The sequence below is a fragment of the Sinocyclocheilus anshuiensis genome, unplaced genomic scaffold (genome assembly GCF_001515605.1).
Source record: "Sinocyclocheilus anshuiensis isolate Anshui unplaced genomic scaffold, SAMN03320099.WGS_v1.1 scaffold838, whole genome shotgun sequence".
In the NCBI taxonomy this organism is placed as follows: domain Eukaryota; kingdom Metazoa; phylum Chordata; class Actinopteri; order Cypriniformes; family Cyprinidae; genus Sinocyclocheilus; species Sinocyclocheilus anshuiensis.
In genome coordinates, this window is record NW_015539915.1 from 1680842 (window position 1) to 1705771 (window position 24930).

General features: G+C 40.1%; 2 protein-coding genes across 5 annotated transcripts in view; both read right to left on the bottom strand.

The window, feature by feature from the left end:
- Positions 1-3943: 3943 nt before the first annotated feature.
- Positions 3944-7058, bottom strand: LOC107686466 (14-3-3 protein gamma-like). Its single transcript, XM_016483501.1, has 2 exons — positions 6490-7058; positions 3944-4761 (listed from the first exon to the last, which is right to left on the bottom strand). Exons 1-2 carry the CDS (start codon positions 6574-6576, stop codon positions 4108-4110), a joined length of 741 nt encoding a protein of 246 aa, XP_016338987.1. The 5' UTR covers positions 6577-7058; the 3' UTR covers positions 3944-4107.
- Positions 7059-7587: 529 nt separating this feature from the next.
- The window catches only part of LOC107686465 (DEP domain-containing protein 5-like), a 25411-nt gene continuing 8068 nt past the window's right edge, over positions 7588-24930 (bottom strand). The window contains exons 17-42 of one of the 4 annotated variants that reach the window (XM_016483498.1): positions 24508-24577; positions 24352-24388; positions 24141-24261; positions 22912-23141; positions 22623-22823; positions 21219-21354; positions 21021-21118; positions 19848-19898; positions 16533-16689; positions 14987-15144; positions 14726-14849; positions 14470-14637; positions 14158-14389; positions 13872-14005; positions 13557-13668; positions 12975-13037; positions 12032-12168; positions 11859-11939; positions 11641-11773; positions 11454-11559; positions 10809-11048; positions 9496-9665; positions 9162-9333; positions 8452-8512; positions 8242-8324; positions 7588-8144 (exon numbers count right to left, since the gene is read on the bottom strand). In XM_016483498.1, the coding sequence (XP_016338984.1) occupies positions 7849-8144; positions 8242-8324; positions 8452-8512; positions 9162-9333; positions 9496-9665; positions 10809-11048; positions 11454-11559; positions 11641-11773; positions 11859-11939; positions 12032-12168; positions 12975-13037; positions 13557-13668; positions 13872-14005; positions 14158-14389; positions 14470-14637; positions 14726-14849; positions 14987-15144; positions 16533-16689; positions 19848-19898; positions 21021-21118; positions 21219-21354; positions 22623-22823; positions 22912-23141; positions 24141-24261; positions 24352-24388; positions 24508-24577 (3571 nt within the window). In that variant the 3' untranslated portion in view covers positions 7588-7848. Of the gene's footprint in view, positions 8145-8241; positions 8325-8451; positions 8513-9161; positions 9334-9495; positions 9666-10808; positions 11049-11453; positions 11560-11640; positions 11774-11858; positions 11940-12031; positions 12169-12974; positions 13038-13556; positions 13669-13871; positions 14006-14157; positions 14390-14469; positions 14638-14725; positions 14850-14986; positions 15145-16532; positions 16717-19847; positions 19899-21020; positions 21119-21218; positions 21355-22622; positions 22824-22911; positions 23142-24140; positions 24262-24351; positions 24389-24507; positions 24578-24930 lie in introns of all 4 variants that reach the window. The other 3 variants (XM_016483499.1, XM_016483497.1, XM_016483500.1) reach the window with 3 other exon arrangements.

Here is a 24930-nt window from a genome sequence, read left to right on the forward strand (position 1 = left end):
AACTTAAGGAAACACAAAGATAAGCAGATAATTCAAGGGCTACCCTCAAGGCCGTGACGAGGGTAGCTTGATCAATCTCAGTAGCCATTATGAAGGGATTTGGCTACATCAGGGTGAACTGGAACCTCGAGGATAACCTTTATGGTCATGTTAAGGGAACTTTGTGCACAGAAGATTCCATCAGCCACCGTGGCCACTTCAGGACAACTCGGGGTTGACTTTTTTGGTCATAGATGGACAGACAGAAGACTCAGGAATGACCTCCATGGCAGTATCTTGATAAGACAGAACATTTGGGAGTGGACACCTCTACTTCACTATGAGTGGGAGAGCAGTGTGCAGCCCAAACACACATTATGGCTAAAGCCGTAACAGGGATAACTATCAGTGTAAAATATACAGCTAATTTTGACTGTCCATCAGTGGAGCGATTTAGTTACAGCATATGCTAGCAATGTTAGCAGGAGCTAACAAGATCATCAGCCAGATCCTGGCCCCTTAAAGTTTGCTGGAAAAGTTAGCTTTTTTCACCTTTTGGCCACACAACAGTGTAACTTTTACAAATCCTTTGCCTTTATCCTCTACATATATTGGAAACAGTGGATTTGTAGCACTTTTAGCCAGTGTAGGCATGATTTTGACTGCAGGATAGGCTTAAAGTGTCATGAAACCCCCTGGTTTCAGCACTGGTCTTTCACACCTGTGATGTTGTAATATGAAAAAAAAGAATAAAAACAAAAGCTAACTCCAAACGGTTGTCTTTAATGTAGGAAGCATCAGTAAACATTACCATCATCAGCCACTCCATTTCTTCCTCACCCCCTCTAGGTCTCTTATTAGGTCTTTTACTGCCCTCTAGCGACCATACTCAGTATCACAATGATTCACAGAACACAACACCTTAGATCTGAATTCTGAAATGATCTTTACTAGACTAAAACAGAGCAATACCCATTGAGATTTTTGGAACGTCATTCTTGGTTACATTACCTGCCTGAATGGAAAAGGAAACTGCCTGAATTGTTGCCACTATCTTTTAGTTCAGGTGATAACTGCATTCTTCTTTAGAGACCTGCTACAACACACTGTGGCTGAAGGATCAATCATTAACCAATCATGACTTAAACATTTTCAGGTTCAGATAGTAGATGCATGCATGTCTTGTTGGTTATATCATGATGCCTCTTGCTCAGCATCCAATCCTCAATGTCTATGAAATCTAACAGGGAAACCGCCCTATTTTTATAGTCTACTCTCTTTTAGTCCAGACATCGATGGATTAATTTTAAAGGTGCACAGATTTAAGTAAAAAAAAAAACAGATCATAAACAGATCAGATAAAAAAAAACTCGATCACACAAGGTGTGGTTGAGAAAGACAACTTTGGCTTTATCAACTCAACAATCCCTCTGAAATACCCGAAAGTCATATCTCATCAGGGCCATGAACATTTATCTTTAAGATGATAAGGTCTTATAGTCATAAACACTTGACCTTCTGCACGGCCTTCATCTTATTCACTTAACTATACTATTATAAATCGATCATACAATGTAACTCCTGCATATCACTACGGTTAAAGGCATCTGTGCCAAAACATTTACATAATCAAAAAGAGCAAGATTACATTGACCAAAGTGCTGGTGACTATGGGTTTTTCAGAAATTGAGCCAAGATATTATTAATCAGAAGTGACTTTTGTGTTCTTAATGCACATCTTGGTCTTATTATCAGTGCACAATATTGAGAAAAAAGATTAATAGCAATCTTCCATCAACAAGCAGTGTCCTGAAACAACTTTTATACGCAGATGATGTCACGTAGGCCGCACAAGCTATATGAATAATGAATGTGTTGGTTTCATGTAGTTCTGAAAAACTTTTATACCGTTTTATGTCATGTGGTGTAACCATCAAATAAAGTACCAAATTCCCTTACATCTCGAATACATGTGAGTGGACACGTCTTAATCATTTTTTTTAATTAAATGTATTTTTCAATATAAAATATCATGAATTATTAATTCATTACATTTTGAGGAGGCACACCACATGACATTTTACATCCTGAACTAACCTTGCAAGGTCCACTTATCTATTTTAAAAGACTTATTGCTCTTGACACACATGAGGGTCTATAGTGATCTTCTCTATTATGTAATTTACTGTTTTTTTTTATGCTTGTTGGTTGGACCACATGACAAAAGTTTTCAAACAAATACGTTTTGTTAAAATATGTCTAGTCCAAGAAATAGTAATAAAAAATGTCAAAATGCATGGGCTTTCTCATCAAGGCTTTTTTTTAAAATTATTTATTATATCAGGACAGTTGTACCATCCTGACATCTTTTAGTCTATGTAAGATTGTACAAATTTGCCACCACTTTGCCAAAACTAAAAATGGCTACAAACTATCATGTGTTTGTGTTGTGAAGGCAGATTCATGTTGACTACAAGCAAGAAAACTATTATAAATTATTATATCAGGACAGTTGTACCATCCTGACATCTTTTAGTCTATGTAAGATTGTACAAATTTGCCACCACTTTGCCAAAACTAAAAATGGCTACAAACTATCATGTGTTTGTGTTGTGAAGGCAGATTCATGTTGACTACAAGCAAGAAAACTATTATTTATAATCTGTGTGTGAAATTGAATAAAATAGTTTAAAGTATAATTTAATAATACATTTGTGAGACCACAATAAAGTGCCAGTAATAGACTGCATTTTGAGAGTTCCCATGGTAAGCAATGTCTTTAATGTCATTCTTACATAACCTTGCATATGTAATCCTAATCAAAAGACTTTTGATCACCACGTCTCATAACAGAGTGCAGCGCACATTTTTGATGACCGCATACTGTTGTGAGATCAGCAGATATACACAATTCACAGGGCTAGCAAGGTGAGCTTGGGGGAACGACAGACAAACACATCTAAGCAGTGATGGAGGTACAGACCAAAGACAAGGGAAGAAGAAGAAGAAGAACGTAATAAGGTGTAAGATCTCATCCTGTAATAAGTGTTACAGAGTTTCTACGAAGATCGAGTCCTTACAAGTACACACTAAGTAAATGTCACGTGGAGACCAGCAGGCTACCTGCGACTCGTTGCTGGGAGAAAGGAGAGAATCGTATACAGAAAAAGAGGTCAAGAACAGGAAGAGAGGAATAGGTTGGAAAACAGAGAAAACAAGTGGATAAATACCCCCTTTTTCACCAAAATGGTGTCAGAACTGGCTTAAAGGGTGAACAATGATGTAACTTGTTTACTATTATTTTATGACAAGTTTTGAGAACATATATTAGCATTTAAAATCATCTGAATCAGTGCCATCAAGACAAATATTTAACATAAAATATTTTATATGCTATAAATGATCCAAATGAATGTCAGATAGTGTCTTTATATCACAAATAATACATAACTATTTGTGTATATATATTTTAAAATCATTTCATTTATTTGTTTTTAAGAGTACATTCAAACATCCAAAGCAATCTGAATCATTGTATTTATGCTGTCATATTTACTGTATGCTAGCAGTCAATTTGCATGTCTGATATTCGTAAATCATTTAATTTTTATTAAAGTTTATTTTTACTTATGAATTTTTCGAATTGCAATGCATTTTAACATCCAAAGTACATCACAGGTGATGTATAAGGGAAAAAATGACAACATGCGTCAACTGAATGCTTTATATATTATAATGGAAGGGGCGTTGTTTGGTTTTACATTTGCATTAGTTTTGAAAACTTGGACAAGTGACATTATCCAGGTTTGAAACAAGCAGATTTTAGAAGCTAACAGCATTTTTCCATCCCAGAACCGCCTTTTCTGCAGTGGAACGGTTCCAGTTTGGGTACCGGCATCCTGTTGGTGGAAAAGGGGTAAAAAGAGGTGAGAGAGCAATAAAGGGTCTGAAGTGCTGCCCTGAGGAACCAAAGAAGAGCATTGAGGTGTCACAAAGAGACAGGAAAGATGGAATGGAGGAGAGAGAGGAAGAATGAAGGAGCAGACAGAGAGAAATAAGATACAGGTTCAAAGAAGACAGTGTAGAAGGGATAGACGGGTGCTACTACAGCTAGTAGTAGCTGATCTCTCAGTTATTGGCATCTCCTCCTTCGCTGTCCTGCTGGTCACTCGTCCACAGGGTGAGGTTGTCCCGCAGGAGCTGCATGATGAGCGTGGAGTCCTTATAGGAGTCCTCGTTCAGATTGTCCAGGTGGCCGATGGCATCATCGAAGGCTTCCTTGGCAAGCTGGCAGGCCTGCTCGGGCGCGTTTTGGATCTCGTAGTAGAAGACGGAAAAGTTGAGTGCCAGGCCGAGGCGGATGGGATGGGTGGCCGGCATGCTCTTGCTAATATCGAAAGCCTCTTTGTAGGCGCCTTCGGACGATTCGACGGCAGAGGCCCTCTTTTCGCCGGTGGCCACCTCGGCCAGGTACCGGTAGTAGTCGCCCTTCATCTTCAGGTAGAAGACCTTGCTCTCCAGCTGGGTTTCGTCACAGTTCTTGATGAGGTACTGGTCCAGCAGGGTGAGAACGTCTTGGCACACTGACTCCAGCTCCTTCTCGATGGTCTCTCGGTAAACACGCACCAGTTCCAATTTCTTCTCGTTGCCATCCGCCGCCGTCTTCTGCTCTATGCTAGAAACGACTCGCCAAGATGACCGCCGGGCCCCAACAACGTTCTTGTAGGCCACAGAGAGCAGGTTGCGGTCTTCGTTGGACAACGGCTCATTCAGTTCTGTGACCTGATGGTGCAGAAGACCAGATGTTGGGTCAGTAAACGCAATTACAATGCTTTATGTTTGCATATATTTGTTTGAAATTCGAACATTACGGTGCTGTACAATGGTGTCCCCACAAAAAATCTATCCAGACTCTTGGTTAAAGAATAATGCATAAATTGTGTTTTCAAACATTTAGTAAATATTGCGTAAAAAGTCTAATTTTAGAGCACAGCTCATTTACCTGCATTAAACTGGAATAGCCTATAAGAACTGTTTTCTTTTCATCATGGAATATAAAATGTTTGTTTGAACTGGAAAAATCCCTGATGTTATTTATAGCCCAAATAGGTAGATTTAGACTGATAAATGAAAAAGTTTGCGTATATAACCACTGATATATTGTGCAGTCCTAATGCAATGTCAATGAGAAACTTAAAAAGTTATGATTATATCAAATCACATTAACATCTTGTCATTTATGATTAGTGTGATTGTCACAAATAATTGTGAGGGGTTTTACTCTCAAACTGCAATATTTAGTCAATTAAATGTTTTTTTTTGCCATGACTACCATGACATTTTAGACTTCATTGACTTTTCCAGGTCTGAAAGCCACCATTTTAAAATTCCTTGATATTTCCAGGTTTTACATTATCGTAGGAACCCTTCATTGAAAATGTCAATGTCAAACATTCAACGTGGCATTCATGACAATATCTAATCAAATCAAACTAAAATGATTAGGTGATTAGGGTGATGTTGCTTAAATCAATGAAAAAAAGGATAAAAAATACTGTAGAAATCAGCTGTGTCCTATTTGACCCACGCTGACTGACAGACTTTCATCCTTTGTGCTCGGATGTCAAACTAGACAGCTGATGCTGCACTGCTGGGTCACATATTGCGCTTTATTTCACATGATTACAATTCAATTAAAATCAAGTTTTACTTGACTATATCATAATTTAAAACGCAGCTCTATTGTTGTTTTTTACTCTATTTTCTCAGAGACACAGATGCACAATGGATGTGGATGAGGGTGTCATAGCGCCGCCCATGTTCATCCACTGTAACGATTGATATGCACGATACCGAACCGAAACCTACAATTTATTAGCTTTTTGTTTCGACATCCGTGCTGTTTTTGCCAGTTGATTACCTATTATAATATATCCTAATGTTTAAAATGCATATTTATTGTTTTCCAACGTTTTAAGGAAATATTTATTGACAAATGTAAATAATTTCATTATTTCCCTAACCCTCATGTCGTTTTACAACCGCATGACTTGTTTTCTTTACAGAAAACAAAACGAAAGGCTGGGCAAAATATTAGTGACTGACAGTATCCATTCACTTTCACTGCATCGGTTTTCCATACAATGAAAGTGAATGGAGACTGAGCCTGTCATTCTGCCTAACATCTCCCTTTGTGTTTCAGAGAGGAAAGTGCCTAATCTTTACTGGTTTGCAGCGACATAAAGGTGAATAAATTATAATAGGATTCCCATTTTAGGTGGACTGTCCCTTTAACAGCATATTTTATATATAACACGAGGTCCTACTCGCGACAAAGACGAAAGCTTCTTCAATTGCATAAACTAGAAATGCACCTTCATTTGAACATTACTTAATTAATCCAACAGGGGAAAAAAACATGTCATGTAATCTGTCTTACATCGCAATCGTCTCATTATAGACTAATTGTGCATGAATGCATGTAACGTTATATTAATAATAATGACCCACCAGCTTCATCGCGGAGGCCATATCATCGTAGCGCTCCGCCTGCTCCGCCAGACGGGCTCTTTGGATCAGTTGTTCCCTATCAGCCATCCTCTCTGGTCAAAGGCTGTCGGTTCGCACCGGGCTCGGTCGTTTCTCAGCAGAACACACTCGGCTGTGAGAGAGCGCGCGAGCAGAACCTGGAGCAGCCGCGCACGTGAGGGTGGAACGGCGAGCCAAAGGTTGAAGGTGCAGGTTTGTATTTTTCTGTATGTCTATATATTTTTGTAACGCTTTATTTCCCCTCCCAGCCCTCTATATCCTCCAAGTTTCGCCCGCTTCTTTTTTTTCTTTCGTCTTTCGGGGTGCTGCTGGTGCCGCAAGCGTCCTGTCAATCCCAGCGAACAGGGTGGAGGGGGAGATGGAGGTGGGCGCGCGCACTCGCTGTATTTCACGATGACGTCATTTTCTAAAAATAGCCGCATGCCCTGCAGCCGCGCACCTGCGCAGTGAGGTTTGCTGCATTGTTCAATGCAACGGCACAGCGCGCATGCGCGCGATAAGCAACTCTTCCGCATTCAAATGAAGCGATGCTTCTGTCTTTCCAATGGGATGCATGAACATGCCTCCTTAACAATGAATGTACAGACAAAATGCGTGGACTGGACTCTGTTCAGTGCGAACAAAGGTCAAGTGTTTATTCCTGGCACTGGCTGATGTTCCTGCGGTGCTACTGCTGAAGACATGCAGTTACTGCATTATAACAATGGGGCTTAATTGAATCAACCTGACCTTGGGGATAATGTAAATAAAGTTGTATCTAACAGATCTTTAATTTTGTTGAAGAATTCTTTGTATGTTCCTAACTACCGATTTGTCTTTGGTAACCAAAATGCAAAGGTGCAAGACCATGAATAACCATAAACATAAGCGATCTTATAACTCCTGATCAACATCTTTGCTATTAATTCTCACGATATTTAAAACATTTTATCCACATATGAACATGGGCCAGGCTATTGCAAATGTATATCATTGGGGCCAAGCATTAAAAAAATTTAATGATTTAAAAAATAAAAAACTGCTAAACTGTTTTGTAATGTTTTTAAAACGAGGCTTAGCGATAATGAACAAATTGATCCGATTATGTACCATTATGTACACTCAAACCCAGTCAAAACTGTGATGGCTTCAGGACATTGCAGGCGCATGTGCAGACACTCTGAAAACATATGACATCCATTTGAGTGTTTGATGATGAGGCTTGTTGGCTTTATTTCTCTCTGATTAGATGATAGCAGCAGTACATTAGCTCTTAAAACAGAGGCAAACAGTCTCTGTTTTCTCTGACACAGTATTGCCTTTCCTCCACTGTCTTTTAACTCAAGGGGCACTGGCGTTCATTTTCTCAACACAGCTTTCCCAGAAGGTCACCAGTCGATTATCCTTGTTGGCACAAAAGTCTGTGAAATCTCGCAGCAGGCGGTCGGCCAGTTTCTCGTCCCCCAGCACGCCAGTCCTCCAGGCTTTGGTCAGCATGGTGTTGTAGGCCCAATTGTAGCCCACTCGCTCCTCAGAACCAAACAGGCTCTGATTGGTGGAGGTAGCGGAGTTACGGCGCCGCCGCTGTCCACTAGAGTATTTCCTTTTTGAGTAAGGCAGCTGAAAAAAAACTGTACCTGGATAAAGAGATGAACATTCCCAAGTGATAGTGATAGAGCAAGTAAGTAAAAAAGTAGTGCTAGTATAGTTTATATAATTCATAAAAGCATGTACCTGTTACATGGATGTATTGAGGTTTGTTCTCTGATGGAAAGTTAAAAGCTGATGCTGAGAATTTGTCCTGAACGAAGCCAAATCTTCAAAGAAGGAAGGAAGTTGTTTTAATGAGGAAAAACACAGGACCATTACACCTTGATAAATAGATTTAACTAGAAATAAACTAGATGCACTCAATGAGAAATAATTATTCTACGCTCTCTTTACCTGGAGAGTATGGCCTCCTGAAACAACTGCATTCTTTCCCAGTATGTCTCTGGCTCAAACCCTAAACGAGTACAGCAGTGCCGTAATGGAGGATATCAAATTTTGCTTAACATAAAATGACAAAGGCAGTTCTAAGATATTGAGACAAATTCTATGAAAGAACCCATCCAAGATGGTGGATGAAGGAAAGAAATGTTGATCATAAATTAGTGCTGTCAAACGAATAATCGCATCCAAAATAAAAGTTTTTGTTTACATAGAATATGTTTGTGTACTGTGTATATATAAATACACACCCATGCATGTATATATTTAAGAAAAATGTTACGTTTATATGTTAAATATATTTATATGTAATTCAAATTTTATGAATATAAATATATACATGTAAATATTTTCAAAGTATATACTGTATGTGTGTGTATTTATATATACATAATAAATATACACAGTACACACACATATACTATGTAAACAAAAACTTTTATTTTGGATGCGATTAATCGTTTGAAAGCACTATCATAAATATATTCAAAAGTCATTAAATACCAAAACAGACTATTTACCTAATATTTTTGCACTGAGTATCTAGGATATCACAGTGTTAGCTTAGCAATGTGTAAACACCAAACAGAGACAATGTATTCACGAATATTTATGGACTTCTACAACTATCACACCATTCAATCCGTTACTTTTTCTGTCCTCACCCTCAAACAGGTTATCACAGCCCTCCTTTAGCAGGCACTGGATATTTAGGGGGATAAACAATTGAGCACGGAGAGGGTCACCATATAGGTACGATGACAAAGCAAAGGGCACCTCCAATACAGGTACAAGCAGGAATCCACAAGATGCTGCCTTTCTGTGCCAGCCTTGCACCTGAAAAAAGAGTCCAGTGCTTTAGGACTATGTCTCAACCTTAGATGTTATGTTTGCGCCCTTAGTTGATAGTAGTTAACTACATGCATCTGGTTGGCTATGCTTGATAGTCCTCGACACTATAAACACCTCGTCACCTCAATCTGCTCATCCTATGCTTACCATTTCAAAGAGTACGGCTGCAGTAACAGCCATCCAGTGCAGCTTGATTTCAAAAGCAGCGTTGAGGGAGAAGTTGCCATGGTAATAGCAACTGCACCATTCAGTCCGATCACTGCGATTGTTCACATCAACGTCCAAGGTGACTGTTTTCTGCTCTGGAACCGTGGCAGCTGAGGGGAGGGGCAAAAACAGAGCGAGAAAGACAGAGAGAGAGTAGAAATTGCCAAAAGGATGAAATGACAGAGGTCAGGAATAGAGTTATTAAGACCTTTAATGGGTCAATGGAGAGTAATTGCGATAAAAGAGTTTATGGCAATTAGTGCTCATGACATCTGTAACGAAAATTGAGAATGAACTAACAATTCTGAGATCTGGGGCGATTTTTCATCATGCATTGTATTAAAGGCAAGTAGGACGTATGAAGCTTCTTTGGCAGGAAAACACTGAAAGCTGAGTGCACTAGCACAGTAAGCAAAGTCAGAAAGGCAATGGATTGGCAGAAAAGCTTTGCTCAGGTTTGGGAACAATGCAGGAACATCACTCATCCAGCGGGAACAGGACAGATGGAGGAGAGCAGGAAGAACCCATACCACAGCACTACTGGACCACAGCCACTACTTTACCACATGCACTACTGGTGTACAAAGCATCATTGAGGCCCACCCAACACAGCGGATTGATTGGTGTATTGGGGCATCAGTCCATGCTCTGATTTTAACAGCTTGCAAAGCAATTTGTGCCCTGATTGGATAGAATACATGTAACCATGCTATTTGGAGAGTGCATGTACTGTGACACCAATTGATGGCTAATTGGGATTGTTATAATTGCAGTATTACAAACACTGTCTACATCAATCAGTCAGAAAGGGAATCAAGGTGTCATCAACATGATTTGGGCATTGCGGGAATGAACAGGATGAACTAAAGGTGTACCACTTTTCTACAACAGCATGCAGTGCCAAAATGGAGAAGAGTCACACAAAGCCAGATGATTAGATTTGCATGAGTACAATATCTAGATGGAAGTGGTTGAATCAAAAGCGGTGTTTCCTGAGAAGAATATGTTGTTGCAATGTCAGTCTTTATATGTTAGTTGAGTTGCAGAAGTTTCCAATTGCGCATTGATGTTGGGTTGACTAGTAGATGGCATAGATGATATCTGAAGGCTTTAGTAAAATGAGAAGAAATTATTTGACTTTGCGCGACTCATTCACCAAACTAGCCTTCCAGAACTTTCGGGGGAGGGAGTATGGCATACTGCCTTAAGGTGCGGACCATGGCTGCTCTGGGATCAGAGCCGGCTGTGTGTACCTAGCAGTGCAGCAGCTTGGCTGCGTCCTCCGAAGCTGCGGCTGAAGGAGCTATGCCTACTTGCATACGAGGCTGGCCGGCTGGGCAACCAGGGCAGGAGGAAGGCAGGTAAGTCACAGGGCCGACGTTCCTCCATAACAAAGGCCACCTCAAACCACTTCCTCTGGAACAGGGCAAAGTCCTCCAAAGCTGCGGCAGACCATACATTGGCTCCTGCTGGGGGCAGCTGAGTCGTAGGGGCTGCAGGGAATAGATGTCTGTTTTCATGAAGGGTAGAAGCACCAAGACACAGTCGTGCCAACAATGGGATTGCAGACAGTGATGCTCACGGGATCTACAACCTGAACACTGATATCAGTTAAAATTACTGGAGCTTGTAGTATCGCTGTGCTGTTGGTTTCTACTCTGCTGCGGCATCCAACTATATGAGGTTGGAGATCACTATGCTATCCCTGTGGATCACTGACTTGTGTACTCCGGATATTGCAACTTCTCATTGAAAATGAATGAAGTCCAGTTGCTTTGCAAATCACTGGCTGTGAATCTCCCTTGATACAGTTAGATGCAGTAGAAATGGCAAGCAGCAACCTACAGAAACTTGGCAACCCCTAGCTAAGTAATCTTGACAATCAAGTCGATTCTTACCCTTCTCATTGTCTTTGTCGACAATCCGGTAAAGGTAGAACCCATAGACAAACGTTCGCATGGCATCACCAGAGGCATGCGTAATTAGACCTTCATCCAGCATTTTCTACAGAAGCATCATCGAGATGGTAAAATTTTTAAATACAAACACAGACTACTATGATTTTTGCAATGTTCTCAATTTTACCTGCATGATTTCTACTGCAATGCCTTGTGTGGCAACATTCTCCACAGTGCTGACCAGCCAATGTACAACCTCAGCACTGACAAAGCAGTTGGGAGGCAGGCCCCTCTGCTCTGGCAAAAGCTGCACTCCAGTGCTGCAAGCACAGGAAGTCCATTTATATCACACATGGGTGACATAATAGAACACTAATAAATAATTAAGGATTCAAAGACTCTCACGTGGGATGCTTAATGGCTTCCAGGATCTCCATTAGAGTGGAAGATGAGGAAAGACTCAATCCACTGGATCCTGACTGCCCGCTGTAATGCGACATGAAAGTGGCATGTTCTGATTTGAATATAGAGGAAGCCATGTTCTGACATGTTCGGAATAAGATAAGGCATTCTCTTACCCAGTCTCTGCACCAGTGCCTGGGGTTGGGTCTCCTGTGGCTTGGGATGTAGCTGATGTTCTCTCTCCTGGTTGGTTGCCTCCTTTGTCCAACAACCCTCCCTCTATGTGATTTGCTAAAAAATGTTCAGCTGGTAGCTGAGGAACCCAGTGGGAATGTGTCAAGATATCTTCATGCAAACAAGTTTAAAAACAGCACTGCACAGGACTGACAAGGGGTGCAAAATGCTGAGATATCTTCATGCTATCTGCATCCGGTGACTAGCAGGAATGCATCTTACATAGAAAATATCCGGTGCTTGTCTGCACAAATTTTCTACCAATTTCTTTGATGTAACCTCACTTCGTAAACCACTTTGACATTATTTAACTGATTTACCACTTTATTGCATGCTTGTCCATTACTGCGGTATCATAAGGGTGGTATCATGTAGTAAAAAAAGCAAAATGTGAAGACTCGCTTCACTTGTTGGTCAGATGGCCTCTTCCCATCTGCTCCTGGCCAGAATTAGCTGCAATGTGGAACAGTTACTGTATGCTGCTAGACAAAAATCTGGCTACGTGAGATTAGCAGTACTCTAAATGAGCTCAGGATGTGAAGTGAGATTAAATGAAAAGTGCACATGCATTCTTCCAATGGACAACAGGAGTGATGCAGTCTAACACTAAAGCAGAACTCTTAGTGGTTAAGATGTTAAATGAAGTGAATCTAATATGGCTTTTACATTTTATGTTATATTGAGTATGGGTACACAGACAAACAGGAATGACTCTTCATTATCACTCTGACTACAAAAACACCAGATAGAAACAACAACCTTCACATTTTAATGCTAGTGAGAGGTTGGACAAGTACACAGGCATGCACACATGGTTTATGCGCAAACACGCGCATTGAGCGAGACAGACGGCTTTCACAGAGCAGAGAGAGGGCAGTGACTGACCTGAGAGTGACAGATGTAGGAGGAACGTGGACTACGAATAAAGTCCAAAATGAAGGCAGCATCCTGTCAGCATTTTAGGAGGAAAACAGCAGAAAGAGAGAAAATAACCCCCAGAGATCAGAGCAAGAACAAGGCAGTAATGGAAGAGGCAAAGGTCAAAAGAGGCAAGGAAGGAGCAAGAAAACATAAACCCACTGCAAATAATATCCATGATTCAATATTGAGACAACAGGAAGACATAAAGAACTAAATGAAAAGCAGGGCTGTGAACTCATTAAAAATGTTGAATTGTATTAATGACACTTTATGCAACTAATCACATATTATCCCCCGATATTACATTATTGTGGCATTTTATAATAGTTGCATTTAATACTAAATTTTAATTCTGTTTCAAACACTGTGATCAGTCTTTAAACCAAGCAGACAAAGGTGAAAATTACACAAAAAAAGCCAGCAAGCAAAACATATTGTACAAATATAATAGCTCTCTTTCCCACTCAAAAAGCACAAAGAGGCACACAGGAAGCCAGGAACTACACAACAGCACAGTCCGTTCGGCGGCCTGCCTCGGGCTCTCACCTTACGGGGGCTATCGACATAGGTGGTTGTTAGGGCAACGCTGGCAGCTTCACTGAAAGGTCCACATGATTTCCCACCATGCTGAGCAGCAAGCTGCTGCTCTTCTAAACTCCTGCAGATCAAAGACATCTCACCAGCATCATAAAAAAGCCTGGAATCTCTGGCATTTTATAAAACCCTTACCATATGCGGCACTAGATAAAAGTCTCAAAAAATCTAATTGTTCCTGGCATGCACAAACACTTGTTTCCCATTGATGTAGCACTGTGGTATTTTATTTTCTTTGGTTTGCCGATATCTGCCTGCACAACTCACTTCTGTGTCTGATCCAGCTCCAGTAGTGCAGAGAGGGCAGAGGTGCCTTTTTTGCCCACAGGGGGCACTATAGGCTCCAGGTTGTAGGATGAGAGGGCTCCTGTCACCTGCAGGCCTTTAATGGTAGCTCCTTTCTGTAATAAACAGAGTAGGGCTGCACGATAAATCGCATGCGATATTTAATGCGCATCTTGTCAGACAGAGCAATTGTTATTGTATCACCCTAATGAGTGGTTCTATCCCTTTAATGACTCATTTGTGCTTATCCTGTTAGCTGTGCACTTACGCGGATAATTCGATCAGATCGGTGACGGTGACGAATCCTGTTCAGGCCTTCCAAAAAGCGGATAAATCCGTCTAAAAGAAACCAGTCGCCGGTGCCAGAGAGGCCATCCCGCCCTGCCCCCATTCCCTCACCATACACGTCCCAGTGACCCTCACCATCCGCCACTCGCCTGGCTCCGCCCGCTGGCAGCAGCAAGAAGCGCGTGCGCCAGAACTTCAGAGAGTCAATAAGACTGTGGAAGAGAGAGGAATGGGATTTTATGGGCATCTGCCTTTTTTGTGTCAGAGCCATGGTGTTAGTAAAGCCACTTGCCTGAAGTCCTCTGAACCAGCAGAGCAGATGTACTGGTCCAGGTAGTTCCATTTGTACTCCTCCAGCCGCTCGTGGCTGAACTCCACCCAAAATGGCAGGAAGTGGGCATCTGCATGTGGAGGGCACAGATTGTAGCTGTACTGAATCTGTGTGGATTCATAGGGATACCTAAAGACACACAAAACACACTTGAGGGCATTTCTAGAAGAACAAATAACACTGTAAATCGAAACCGAATGACTAAAACCAAACTAACTTTGGGAGGTAACGGGTGACGGTAATGATCTTATCTTTAAGGCAGACTTTATGAAAGGTTCTTCCCATACTGAGCCAGTAAACACTCTCCTCCTCCTCCTCTGGTTTGCGTCGAGACACCAGCCCTGAAAAGCACATCTTTAAATCTCTTACCTGCATTACAATGGAGCATGATTTATAACAATTAGACTAGTCTATTTTTCAAAATCCAACTAGTATGCAGAGCTTCGGGGGGGGGGGGTTTGTGCAGTAGGGGATGTACCTCGGGAATAAAGGGGACTGCTGCTGAGGGGCGGGGCTATAGCCGGCTGTGGCTTCCTGTTAGGCTGTACAATGATCTGGTAGCCCTGCATCAGTCGTTGACAGATGAACTCTTCAAACACCTGATGGGCCGTCATCACTGGAGACTCATCATCACGTCTACAGAAGATTAAGGGCATTCATTTCGGACGAAGATCTTCAATATACATTAAATCTACAGTGGGGTTCAAAAGTCTGAGAATACTTGAGAGAATTTTTCTAGGCAGATAGACTCATTCTCAGTGCTTCGTGGTAATAGGTGGGTGCTAAAGTGTTCTTTCGGCACACTTTTTTTTCAGTTCTTTGGTGGAAATTTTTTGTAGAATCACGAGTAACAGTTTAATGGTAACAAACATGATTATTTAAATGGCTGAAATAATGGGGGCTGATGGCTTTAACAAAAGCATGTAGCATTAATAACCTCGTAGCTCACAGTAGGTCTGTCTTTAAAGGTTCAAAAGCTACAGTTAAAATCAATTCTCCTATGGAGAAAATTCATGTCATTTTTACTCCTAGAAGCCAAATGTTGAACTCTATATTAGCCAATATATACACTGCCCGGACAAAAAAAGTCACTGTGTGGATGTAAATAAGCAAAATATTCAATATTTTAGGATTGGACCATTATTGCAGTGATTAATATGTTTCTGGCATGTTACATTTTTGGCAATGATGCTTTTAACATTAACAGATGCAGTATGTGGCTTTTTATTTCTTAAACAACCATGTCAGACGATGTTCCCATGTACATAATCCAGAATGACAATGGCAAGATTTGTCAGGCTTAAATTAGGAAAGATTGGCCACCACAGAGTCTTGAAGTTAACCCCATTGAAAGTCATTGTGATGTGCTGGAGTAGACTTTACACTGCCTGTCCAAAAATGTTGCACACTCTAATATTAATATTAATATTTCATTGGAGCACCTTTAACTTAACATACCATTGTGCTTTCATTATAACATCTTTTTGAAAATGTCATGCAACATCACATGTATTTCCACCAAGAGTTAATAAGCATAAATTTTTGGCCAAGATCTTGTATTGACATTGGGAGAATTGAACCACTCTTGTGAACTCGACTGCAGCACATCCCAAAGACTTTCAATGGGGTTACGCTCAGGACAATGTGGTGGTAAATTAAAGCAAGAAAATGATTCCTCATGTTCAGTAAACTGCTATTTCACAGTTTGGGGCCAATTAATCTTGACATTGTCATCCTTGAATATGGACATGGGTACGTATTCCAACATGGTTGTTTAAGAAATAAAAATGTTCACACTGCATCACTTAGGGTTAAAAGAATTGTTGCAAAACATACAGCATGCCAGAAACATATTAATCACTGCAATAATGATCCAATTCTAGACTCTTCACTGTTTGCTTATTTAATCCAAACAGAGATTTTTTTCTTTTGGCCAGACAGTATATATATATAGTGCATACATATAGTGCATAAAATAAGAAAGCCTTTTTTCCTATACCACCTAACCGCTAATGTCTTTGTACCTCTCCAGGTCAGTGTGTGGCAGCAGGTCGTAGCATCCCTCTGTGTAGTCATTCTGCAGGGTTTGGCGGTCGGGAAAGTAATCGGTGGTGAGAGGGAGGCAGGCGGGAGTGGTGAGGGACTTCCAGTCCACCCCAACCGTGCAGCAGAAACTAGGCACTGTCGGAGGGGCAGACAGCAGCAGGACTTCAGGGGCACCCCCGTCACACACACACAGCGGCCCACAGCGCATGACACACGTACCACACGTAAGCAACAGATTACATTCATACACATTTACACGTAAGGCCCGATTGAAAATTAGCAGACAGATTGAGAGAGAAAGAGGCAGAAGAAGAGAGGGTGAACCGTTTCAGGCAGACAGACACATACCAACATGCAGAACAAGGAGAAAGAGAGAAAGAGAAAGTGGGAAAAGAAAAAGGAGTGTGTTACCATCATTGTCATAATTGAACTGAAATTACAGTGAACACTACGTGCAAAATTATCATGCACTAAAGACACTGTGAGCATCGTGACATCACTGATGAGTAATAAGTGTGAACAGCCAACTGTACAAACACACGATTGGCAGAAAAGACGACCAGTACTTGTAGCATTCAGGCAAGGCATGCGTGAGAGTGTGGCAGTGTGATTTTACATACTCGTGATTGGTGATTTTATTGAAGGTTACAAAGCTTGTGAGCGGGAGGGAACTGAAGTTTGATACTTGATTAGAGAGAAAGGGGAATTTTGGAAATAGAGGAATCCCCGGGGAAAGATGGTACAGAGAGAAAGCCAGAAATCCCATTATAATCCGAGGTGGAATTCACTAAGAATAAATAGCGCACAATGCTAGCGATGTTTAGTTATCGTCTTAGCACCTGATTCAGTTAACTGTTATTACACTCAACACATCTTTTTCTGTCGGCTATCTATGTTAGAGGAGTCTTATTTGTAAATATCACTAGCTAATTAAAATGCTAGCTTAGCCAACACACTAACTGAATAAACATTCAATTCTTATTTTTGAATATCACTAGCCGAATAGCATGCTAGCTTATCCTATGCCCCTAATATCAAACAAATGTTCAAAATTTGTGAATATCATTAGCTGATTAATGTGCTAGTTTAGCCTACTACACCCTTCATACTCTAAAGCAGTGGTTCTCAAAGTGTGGTACAAGTACCACTAGTGGTACTCCCTCTAGTGGTATGCAGAGGAATCACTAAATTAAATATAAATTAATATTAAAACACAATACATTTCAATTTAATCTTTATTTATTATTTTTTTACATTTACGTACAGTGCCGTTTTTATTTAACTTTTATGTCATTTTAATTTAATCATTATTTATGTTTTTTATTTACCTGTATGTAAGCACAGTGCAGTGTTAGGGCCCTATCATACACCCGGCGCAAGGCGCGGCGCAAGTGTTTTTGCTAGTTTCAGCTCGACGCAGTTTTCATTTTCACGTCCTGCGCCAGTTGTTTAAATAGCAAATGGATTTGCGCCCATTTGTGCGCCCATGGGTGTGCTGGTCTGAAAACGAGGTGTGTTCAGGCGCATTGCTGGCGCATTGCTATTTTGAGGCAACTGAAATAGACTGCGCCATAGACCAACTTAAACCTGGTCTAAAGTCAATGGCGCAGTAGTTTTTTGTTATTTAAAGAGCGCGTTAGTAATGTGCGCCTATAGGCGGGCCCACAGCGCACGTACACTCTGCTTATTACACACACAGGGACGCACAGCAGCACCCAAACACGCCAAATATAAAAAATTAAAGGATTGCAATGTAAAAGATTATTATTGTGTAGGCTACATAAATATAAAAATGCCTACATGTCATAATGGATAGTCATTGCATGTATCAGAATTAGGCTACCGATTTGCTCGCGCACGAGCAGCTCCGTTTCATCTCTGGAGACACGTTCTGTCTTTGCGCTTGCAAATTCCGCCGTGTAAATAGCAAATCCGCCATGGCACGAGCGCAACTGGCTCTTAAATGGATTGGGGGATGACACTCTGATTGGTTTATTGCACGTTACGCCCAAAAAACACCCATTACTCATTAAGAGAATAGGGACAACCCGTTTAGACCATGCGCCCGGGCGCGCCGACCGTTTTCCCGTCGTTAAACTAGCAAAAGTGGATTCGGACACACCCTGAGTGCACCTGCGCCGTGCGCTTTAGACCATGCGCTTAGATCGTTAAAATAGGGCCCTTAATGTTCAAACTGTGTATTTACAATGTTAAAGTGGCTGACAACAACAAATATTCTTATTAGGAATAAAACTGCCTAGTTTTTCAACTGTGCAGAGCTGTATCTGAATAGTTAGGCCTACTACGCTACTGTATTTTAATGTTGGTCATTATGGTGGTACTTGGAGAGCCAAATATTTTCTGAGATGGTACTTGGCATAAAACGTTTGAGAACCACTGCTCTAATGGCACAGGTGTTCAATTCTTATTTGTGAATATTATTAGCCAATTAACATGTTAGCTTAACCTACACCTTTTACACCATATTGGAACAAATGTTCAATCCTTATTTGTGAATATCACTAGCCAATTAATGTGTTAGCTTAACCTACACCCAAGAAACCCCAACTGAACAAATGTTCAATTCTTGTTTGTTAATATCACTAGCCGATTAGCATGCTAGCTTGGCCTATACATTTTACAGCCTATTGGAACAAAGTTCAATACTTATTTGCAAATATCTCTAGCCAATTAGCAAGCTAACTTGGCCTACACATTTTACACACTAATGGAACAAATGTGTAATTCTTATTTTTGAACATCAATAGCCAATTAGCATGCTAGCTTACCCTAACCCCTTTACACTACAACTGAACAAAATGTTTAATTAGTCAGACAATAACAAACTGATAACAAACGCTCAAGTGGCGCAACTGTTTAGTGAATTCCCTCAGAAGTTGTGGACCACCTTTTTCGCTCATCAAACTTTCACCCATAAACAACACAGCCACACAACTATGATTTACCGCACTGGCTCGAGATACCCAAACAACCTTATACAAAGATAAAGAACAGTAATTCCCTCAAAGGCACACCTGATTTGAGGTTACTAACCCAAAAGTGTCAAAATCAAAAGTTACAAGCAAAGACCTTAAATACCTTAAATCATTCAACAATAAATCCCAGATTTCCTGCCCAAGCCCCTTCCCCATTGAAATTTGAATGTATTTAAGTAATTGCAGCTAACAAATGCATATTTCTGAGGGTCTATATGTGGCAAATTTTCCTTCATGTGGGATTGAATGGACACTGGAGATGTGATTTGTTTTCTTCAATGATGGGGAAGAACTCACTCGGATCTGGACTGGAGTAATCCTCAAAGGAACCACGGTTCACTGGTGTTCCTATAAAAGCAAGAGCAGTAACAACATGAACTCAACATCTGGTTTCAGAGAGAACAGTCATTTGATGATCAAATATTGTGATAAAAATTAGGGGGAAAAAACTACAGAGTCGCCCCAAGAAGTATTCACTGGTCATACTTAATAATGCATGAATGTCATGTAGCAGAGAATTCTGATATCTCTCATACGATTCTGGTTTCTTGCCAATGGCATTAAAAGGACAGTTCACCCAAAGATGAAAGTTTTGTCATCATTTACTCACCCTCCACTTGTTCCAAACTTGTATGAATTTCTTTCTTCTGTTGAGCTAAGATATTTTGAAGAATGTTGGTAAGAAAAAACAAGCCAATGGCTGCCGTCAACTGTTTGGTTACCAACATTCTTCAAAATATTTTCTTCTGTGCTCAGCAGAAGAAAGAAACTAATACAGGTTTGGAATAACTTGAGGCTGAATATATGACATTTCTGGTTGAACTAGTAGTTTTGAGTAACAAATATTGACAAATGAATTAATGCAATTTTTATTTCAATTCATTCCTTAACTCATAATTGTACCTTTAATCACATGAACAAAAAGTCAGTAATTACACTGATTTAAGTCTTAAAAGAACCTAAACGGACCGGCTCATGAGAATCATTCGCTGCATGTTTTTTGAATTGCTGCAAAAAAACAAAGGAGTCATTTGTCTGGGACTCAGACTACACAAGTTGTGTTTTATGTCTTTGATTTCCTACAAAGGGCCAACTCGTATAAGTTAATTAATTCAGGAATGAGACTACACCAGTCACGCTGCAAGTTTTTTGATTCACAATGAAGAACCAGCTCAAGAGTCATTTGTTTGGGACTTGGACTACACTAGTCACATTGTATGTTTTTGATTCGCTACAAAGAACCAACTCATAAAAATCATCTGTTTGGGAATCAGACTATACCAGCTGCATTTTATGTTTACAAAGAACTGACTCCTAAGAATCATACATTTGGGAATCAGACTACCCTTCTCATGCTACATATTTTTTGATCAACTACAAAGAATCAGCACTTACAGTTCATAAACTGTATAAATATCTTTTTTTAGGGCCAGTGTACAATAGTAGGTTATATAAGTGAAAATAAATCACCAGTGCTGTTGCTACTAGCTGGGCTTCCGGAGACATTATCAGGAACTCCCGTGATATACAGTCCATTCTCTCCTGCATGACGGGATGCGGTCCACTTGCTAAAACACACACATTTACACTATTATTAGTCTCTAGCTTTATCACATTGGTACATTTTCCCTTTCCAAATAACCTCTTACACATGTGTGCGTGACTGACCTTCCCATAGCTTCGCGATAGGCCAGTTCCAGCAGTTCGGCGGAGGTACGAGCCGGATCTCTCTGCTCACTACCCTGCAGCTCTGCCATGTTCTGTCGCGTCTGATGGTGGATCTGGATTGCCTCTCCAGAAGGACCTTGAACATCCACACAATATCATATAAAACATGTAGAGGACAGACTCTAGTTTAGCAGTCATTATGCAGTGCTGGGCAGATTTGTCTGCTTACAAAACGTATTCTGTTACTGATTGCAAATTACATGACAAAAATTGTGGTTAGTAACTTAATCCATAACATTACACATTCCAGGTAATATAATCTGACTACTTTTAGATTACTTTTGGCCTAACTTGTTTATCCCATTGATTTAAATAGGATACTCTTGTACCATATTGATATAAAAATACAAAGAGAAAGAAAATATATTCCATTTGTAGTTATTAACATTATTTAACATCAGTGTTTCCCAAACTGGGGTTCGTGAAGGAACTGCAGGGAGTTCATGAGTTTAAAGGGATAGTTCATCCAAAAATGAAAATTGTGTCATTAATTACTCACCCTCATGTGGTTCCAAACCCGTAAGACCTTCGTTCTTCTTCGGAACACAAATTAAGATATTTTTGATGGAATCTGAGAACTCTTTGAACCTGCATAGACAGCAAGGATACTACCACGCACAGAAACGTAGCAAGGACATCGTTAAAATTGTCCATGTGACATCAGTGGTTCAACCGTAATTTTACGAAGCTATGAGAATACTTTTTGTGCGCAAAGAAAACAATAATAACATAATTTATTAAGCAATTATTCTCCCCGAATTATCCTCTTCTGCCATTTTACATTCAGCATGTGCGTGCCGTCTACTGAACCTAAACAACGCTGATTACGTTAAGAGAAAGCATGCGCATTGCTGTCTATGGGAGGGTCAGAGAGCTCTCAAATTCCATCAAAAATATCTTCATTTGTGTTCCGAAGATGAACGAAGGTCTTACGGGTTTGGAACGACATGAGGGTGAGTAATTAATGACAGAATTTTTGGGTGAACTAACCCTTTAATGAAAAGCTAATGTTTAATTCAATCCTAAAAATGTCAAATTAATAAATGAATCTTTTATAAAATTACAACAAACAAACTAAAACACTTTTAAAAGATGAAATATTATACTTGTTTACCTGCATATCATGCGACCATGTGAATAATATGTATTCATGTAAATGTCTGATTACGAGTATTTTACTATGTTATATAATGTAATTACAAGTACTTCATTTTTTGAATCTGATTACGCAACCCAGATTAGATGAAATTGGTTACTACCCAGCACTGTCATTATGCAAAACATCTGACCACAGAATGCAGACTCACCGATCAGAAGCAAGTATTTCACATGTGTATCACTTACCCACAGGAAATGTGTGCATCCAGCGGCGGCGGTTGGAGGTGAGTTTCATTGGCATGCGTGAGGGGGCGAACGGGTTGATGAGGGCCCTCTGCGGCGTGTACCCGCCAGGCCGTATGTGCAGGGTGGACTCAGCGCTTCCCACCGTGAAGCGGCCCGGAGCACTGGAGTCCCTCTGAGATTCTACCATCTTTTCTAGCAATTCTGCAAGGAGACAGACAAGAAGTAGCAAACATCAACCAGATGTTTCAGTCTACATCAACACACAGGTGCACTCTGATGGGTTCTGTACCTCTTGTGCAACTGGTGTACCCCAGGGAGCTGCTGACCTCGTATTGGCCCTGAGCTGGGCGTGGGATGAGCAGGACGTTGGAGATGTGGCTCAGACTGTCATCTGATGCCAGGCTCCTCTGTTCTTCTGGTCCTGTAGGCCTGGTTGGGGGAGAGCTGCCCACTACACCTCCACCAACATCTGTTGAGCCCCAACTTTTCCTGCTGGCTGACTCCCTCTCCCGACTCGACCTGACACATAAGATCAGAGGCTAAATGTATAAACTGTCATGTATGTGCGCAAAGAAAACAAAAATAACATAATTTATTCAACAATTCTTCTCCCCGAGTTACCGTCTTTCTCTTCCGCCATTTTGGAGAGTTCCACAACACATGCGCATGCTTTCCCCTGAATGTAATCAACATAATCAGCGTTGTTTTTGATTTCATCAAAAATATCTTAATTTGTGTTCTGAAGATGAACGAAGGTCTTACGGGTTTGGAACGACATGAGGATGAGTAATTAAAGACAATTTTCATTTTTGGGTGCACTATCCCTATAACTGAAATTGTACAGTTGTTTATGTTTTTCTGCGGTTTAAACACTGAATATGCAATTACATGAAACATGACACATTTCAGAAAGTTGTACGGTTTCTTCCAACATACCTTCTGATGTTCATTCATGTGTCGCTTGAAGTGAGGTGCTTGTTCTGTCACGCTACATTAAACAGTGCTAAAACTATTTATTGTATGATTTTCAAAATAAAATTGACAGGATTTTGAAAGTTGAGCCTTTGTTTCATATCAAAAGTAACAAAGCACAAAGCTTATTGTGAGTGACTTGGATGATATAATTTTTAGTGAAGTTTTGTTCACATGTAAACAGAAAACAGCACAGACTAAAAGATTCATCAAAATAAAGATATATTAAATCAAGAAATCGATATTGTCAACCCAGCCCTAGTGTCCATACAAAATGGACACTGACATACTGTCGTAATGCATTTTATCAAGACACACACTAATTAAACGTCACCATTTCTGTCAATGATCTCGGCCATCCAAAAATGTATTCAATTAATTTTCAATATTTTTGGGTAATTTTGGTGCATCACTAATCCTAACATGAAGTGTCTTCCCATCCAGAAGCTCAAAGCAAGCAGATTTGTAACACTGCAGTCACAATTCAAGGAATGGTTCACCCAAAAAATGAAAAACGATGACAGGATTTTTATTCTTTTAACGTACCTGAAGTTGGTGGATCTCTGGGCTCTGGAAGGTCCAGGAAGCCTGAAGACCTGAGCATCATACGCATCATAGTCCACCTGGATCGGTAGGCTGTTCTCAGCATCTTTTGGTGCACCAAGAGCTGAGAAAGACAAATCCAGCTCAAGTCAGATCACAGCAAACCCTTACACAATCTTGAACTAAAATATAAAACTACTAGTGACCTACTTACAGTGTTCTTTGCTGCTTTTAGCTTTCTCAGCATGAGCCTTAAAATGAAAAGACATCAGAACGACAGCAGCTTCATTAGCAGTTTTACAAACATTAAGTCGTTCTCATAATAAAAATATTATGTCACAAGGTCTTGTTAAAGTGCAATATTTCTAACCTTTTTTCCAGCCAGCTTGATCCGTGGTGTAAAACAGCTGCATGAGTTCTGGCTCTTTGATGTGTAAAAGCTGTTGAATTCATATTTATTATAGTGAGCTCAACTGCATTAACCTAGGCTGGCTGATCTGGCCAAAAATATTATTATAATATTCTTTCATACTATTAATTAGGAAATGTATCATCAAAAATGTTGTCTAATGAAATGAATTCATGAAACTAACAACCAAAACAATATTTTAAAATATAATAACAGTAATCAGTGTATATACTGTATATATATATATATATACAGAAATCAGTGTATATACTGTATATATATACAGTATATATATATATATATATATATATATATATATATATACACTGTACAATACTAGTCAAAAGATTTGAACAGTAAGATCTTTAATGTTTTTAAAGCCTG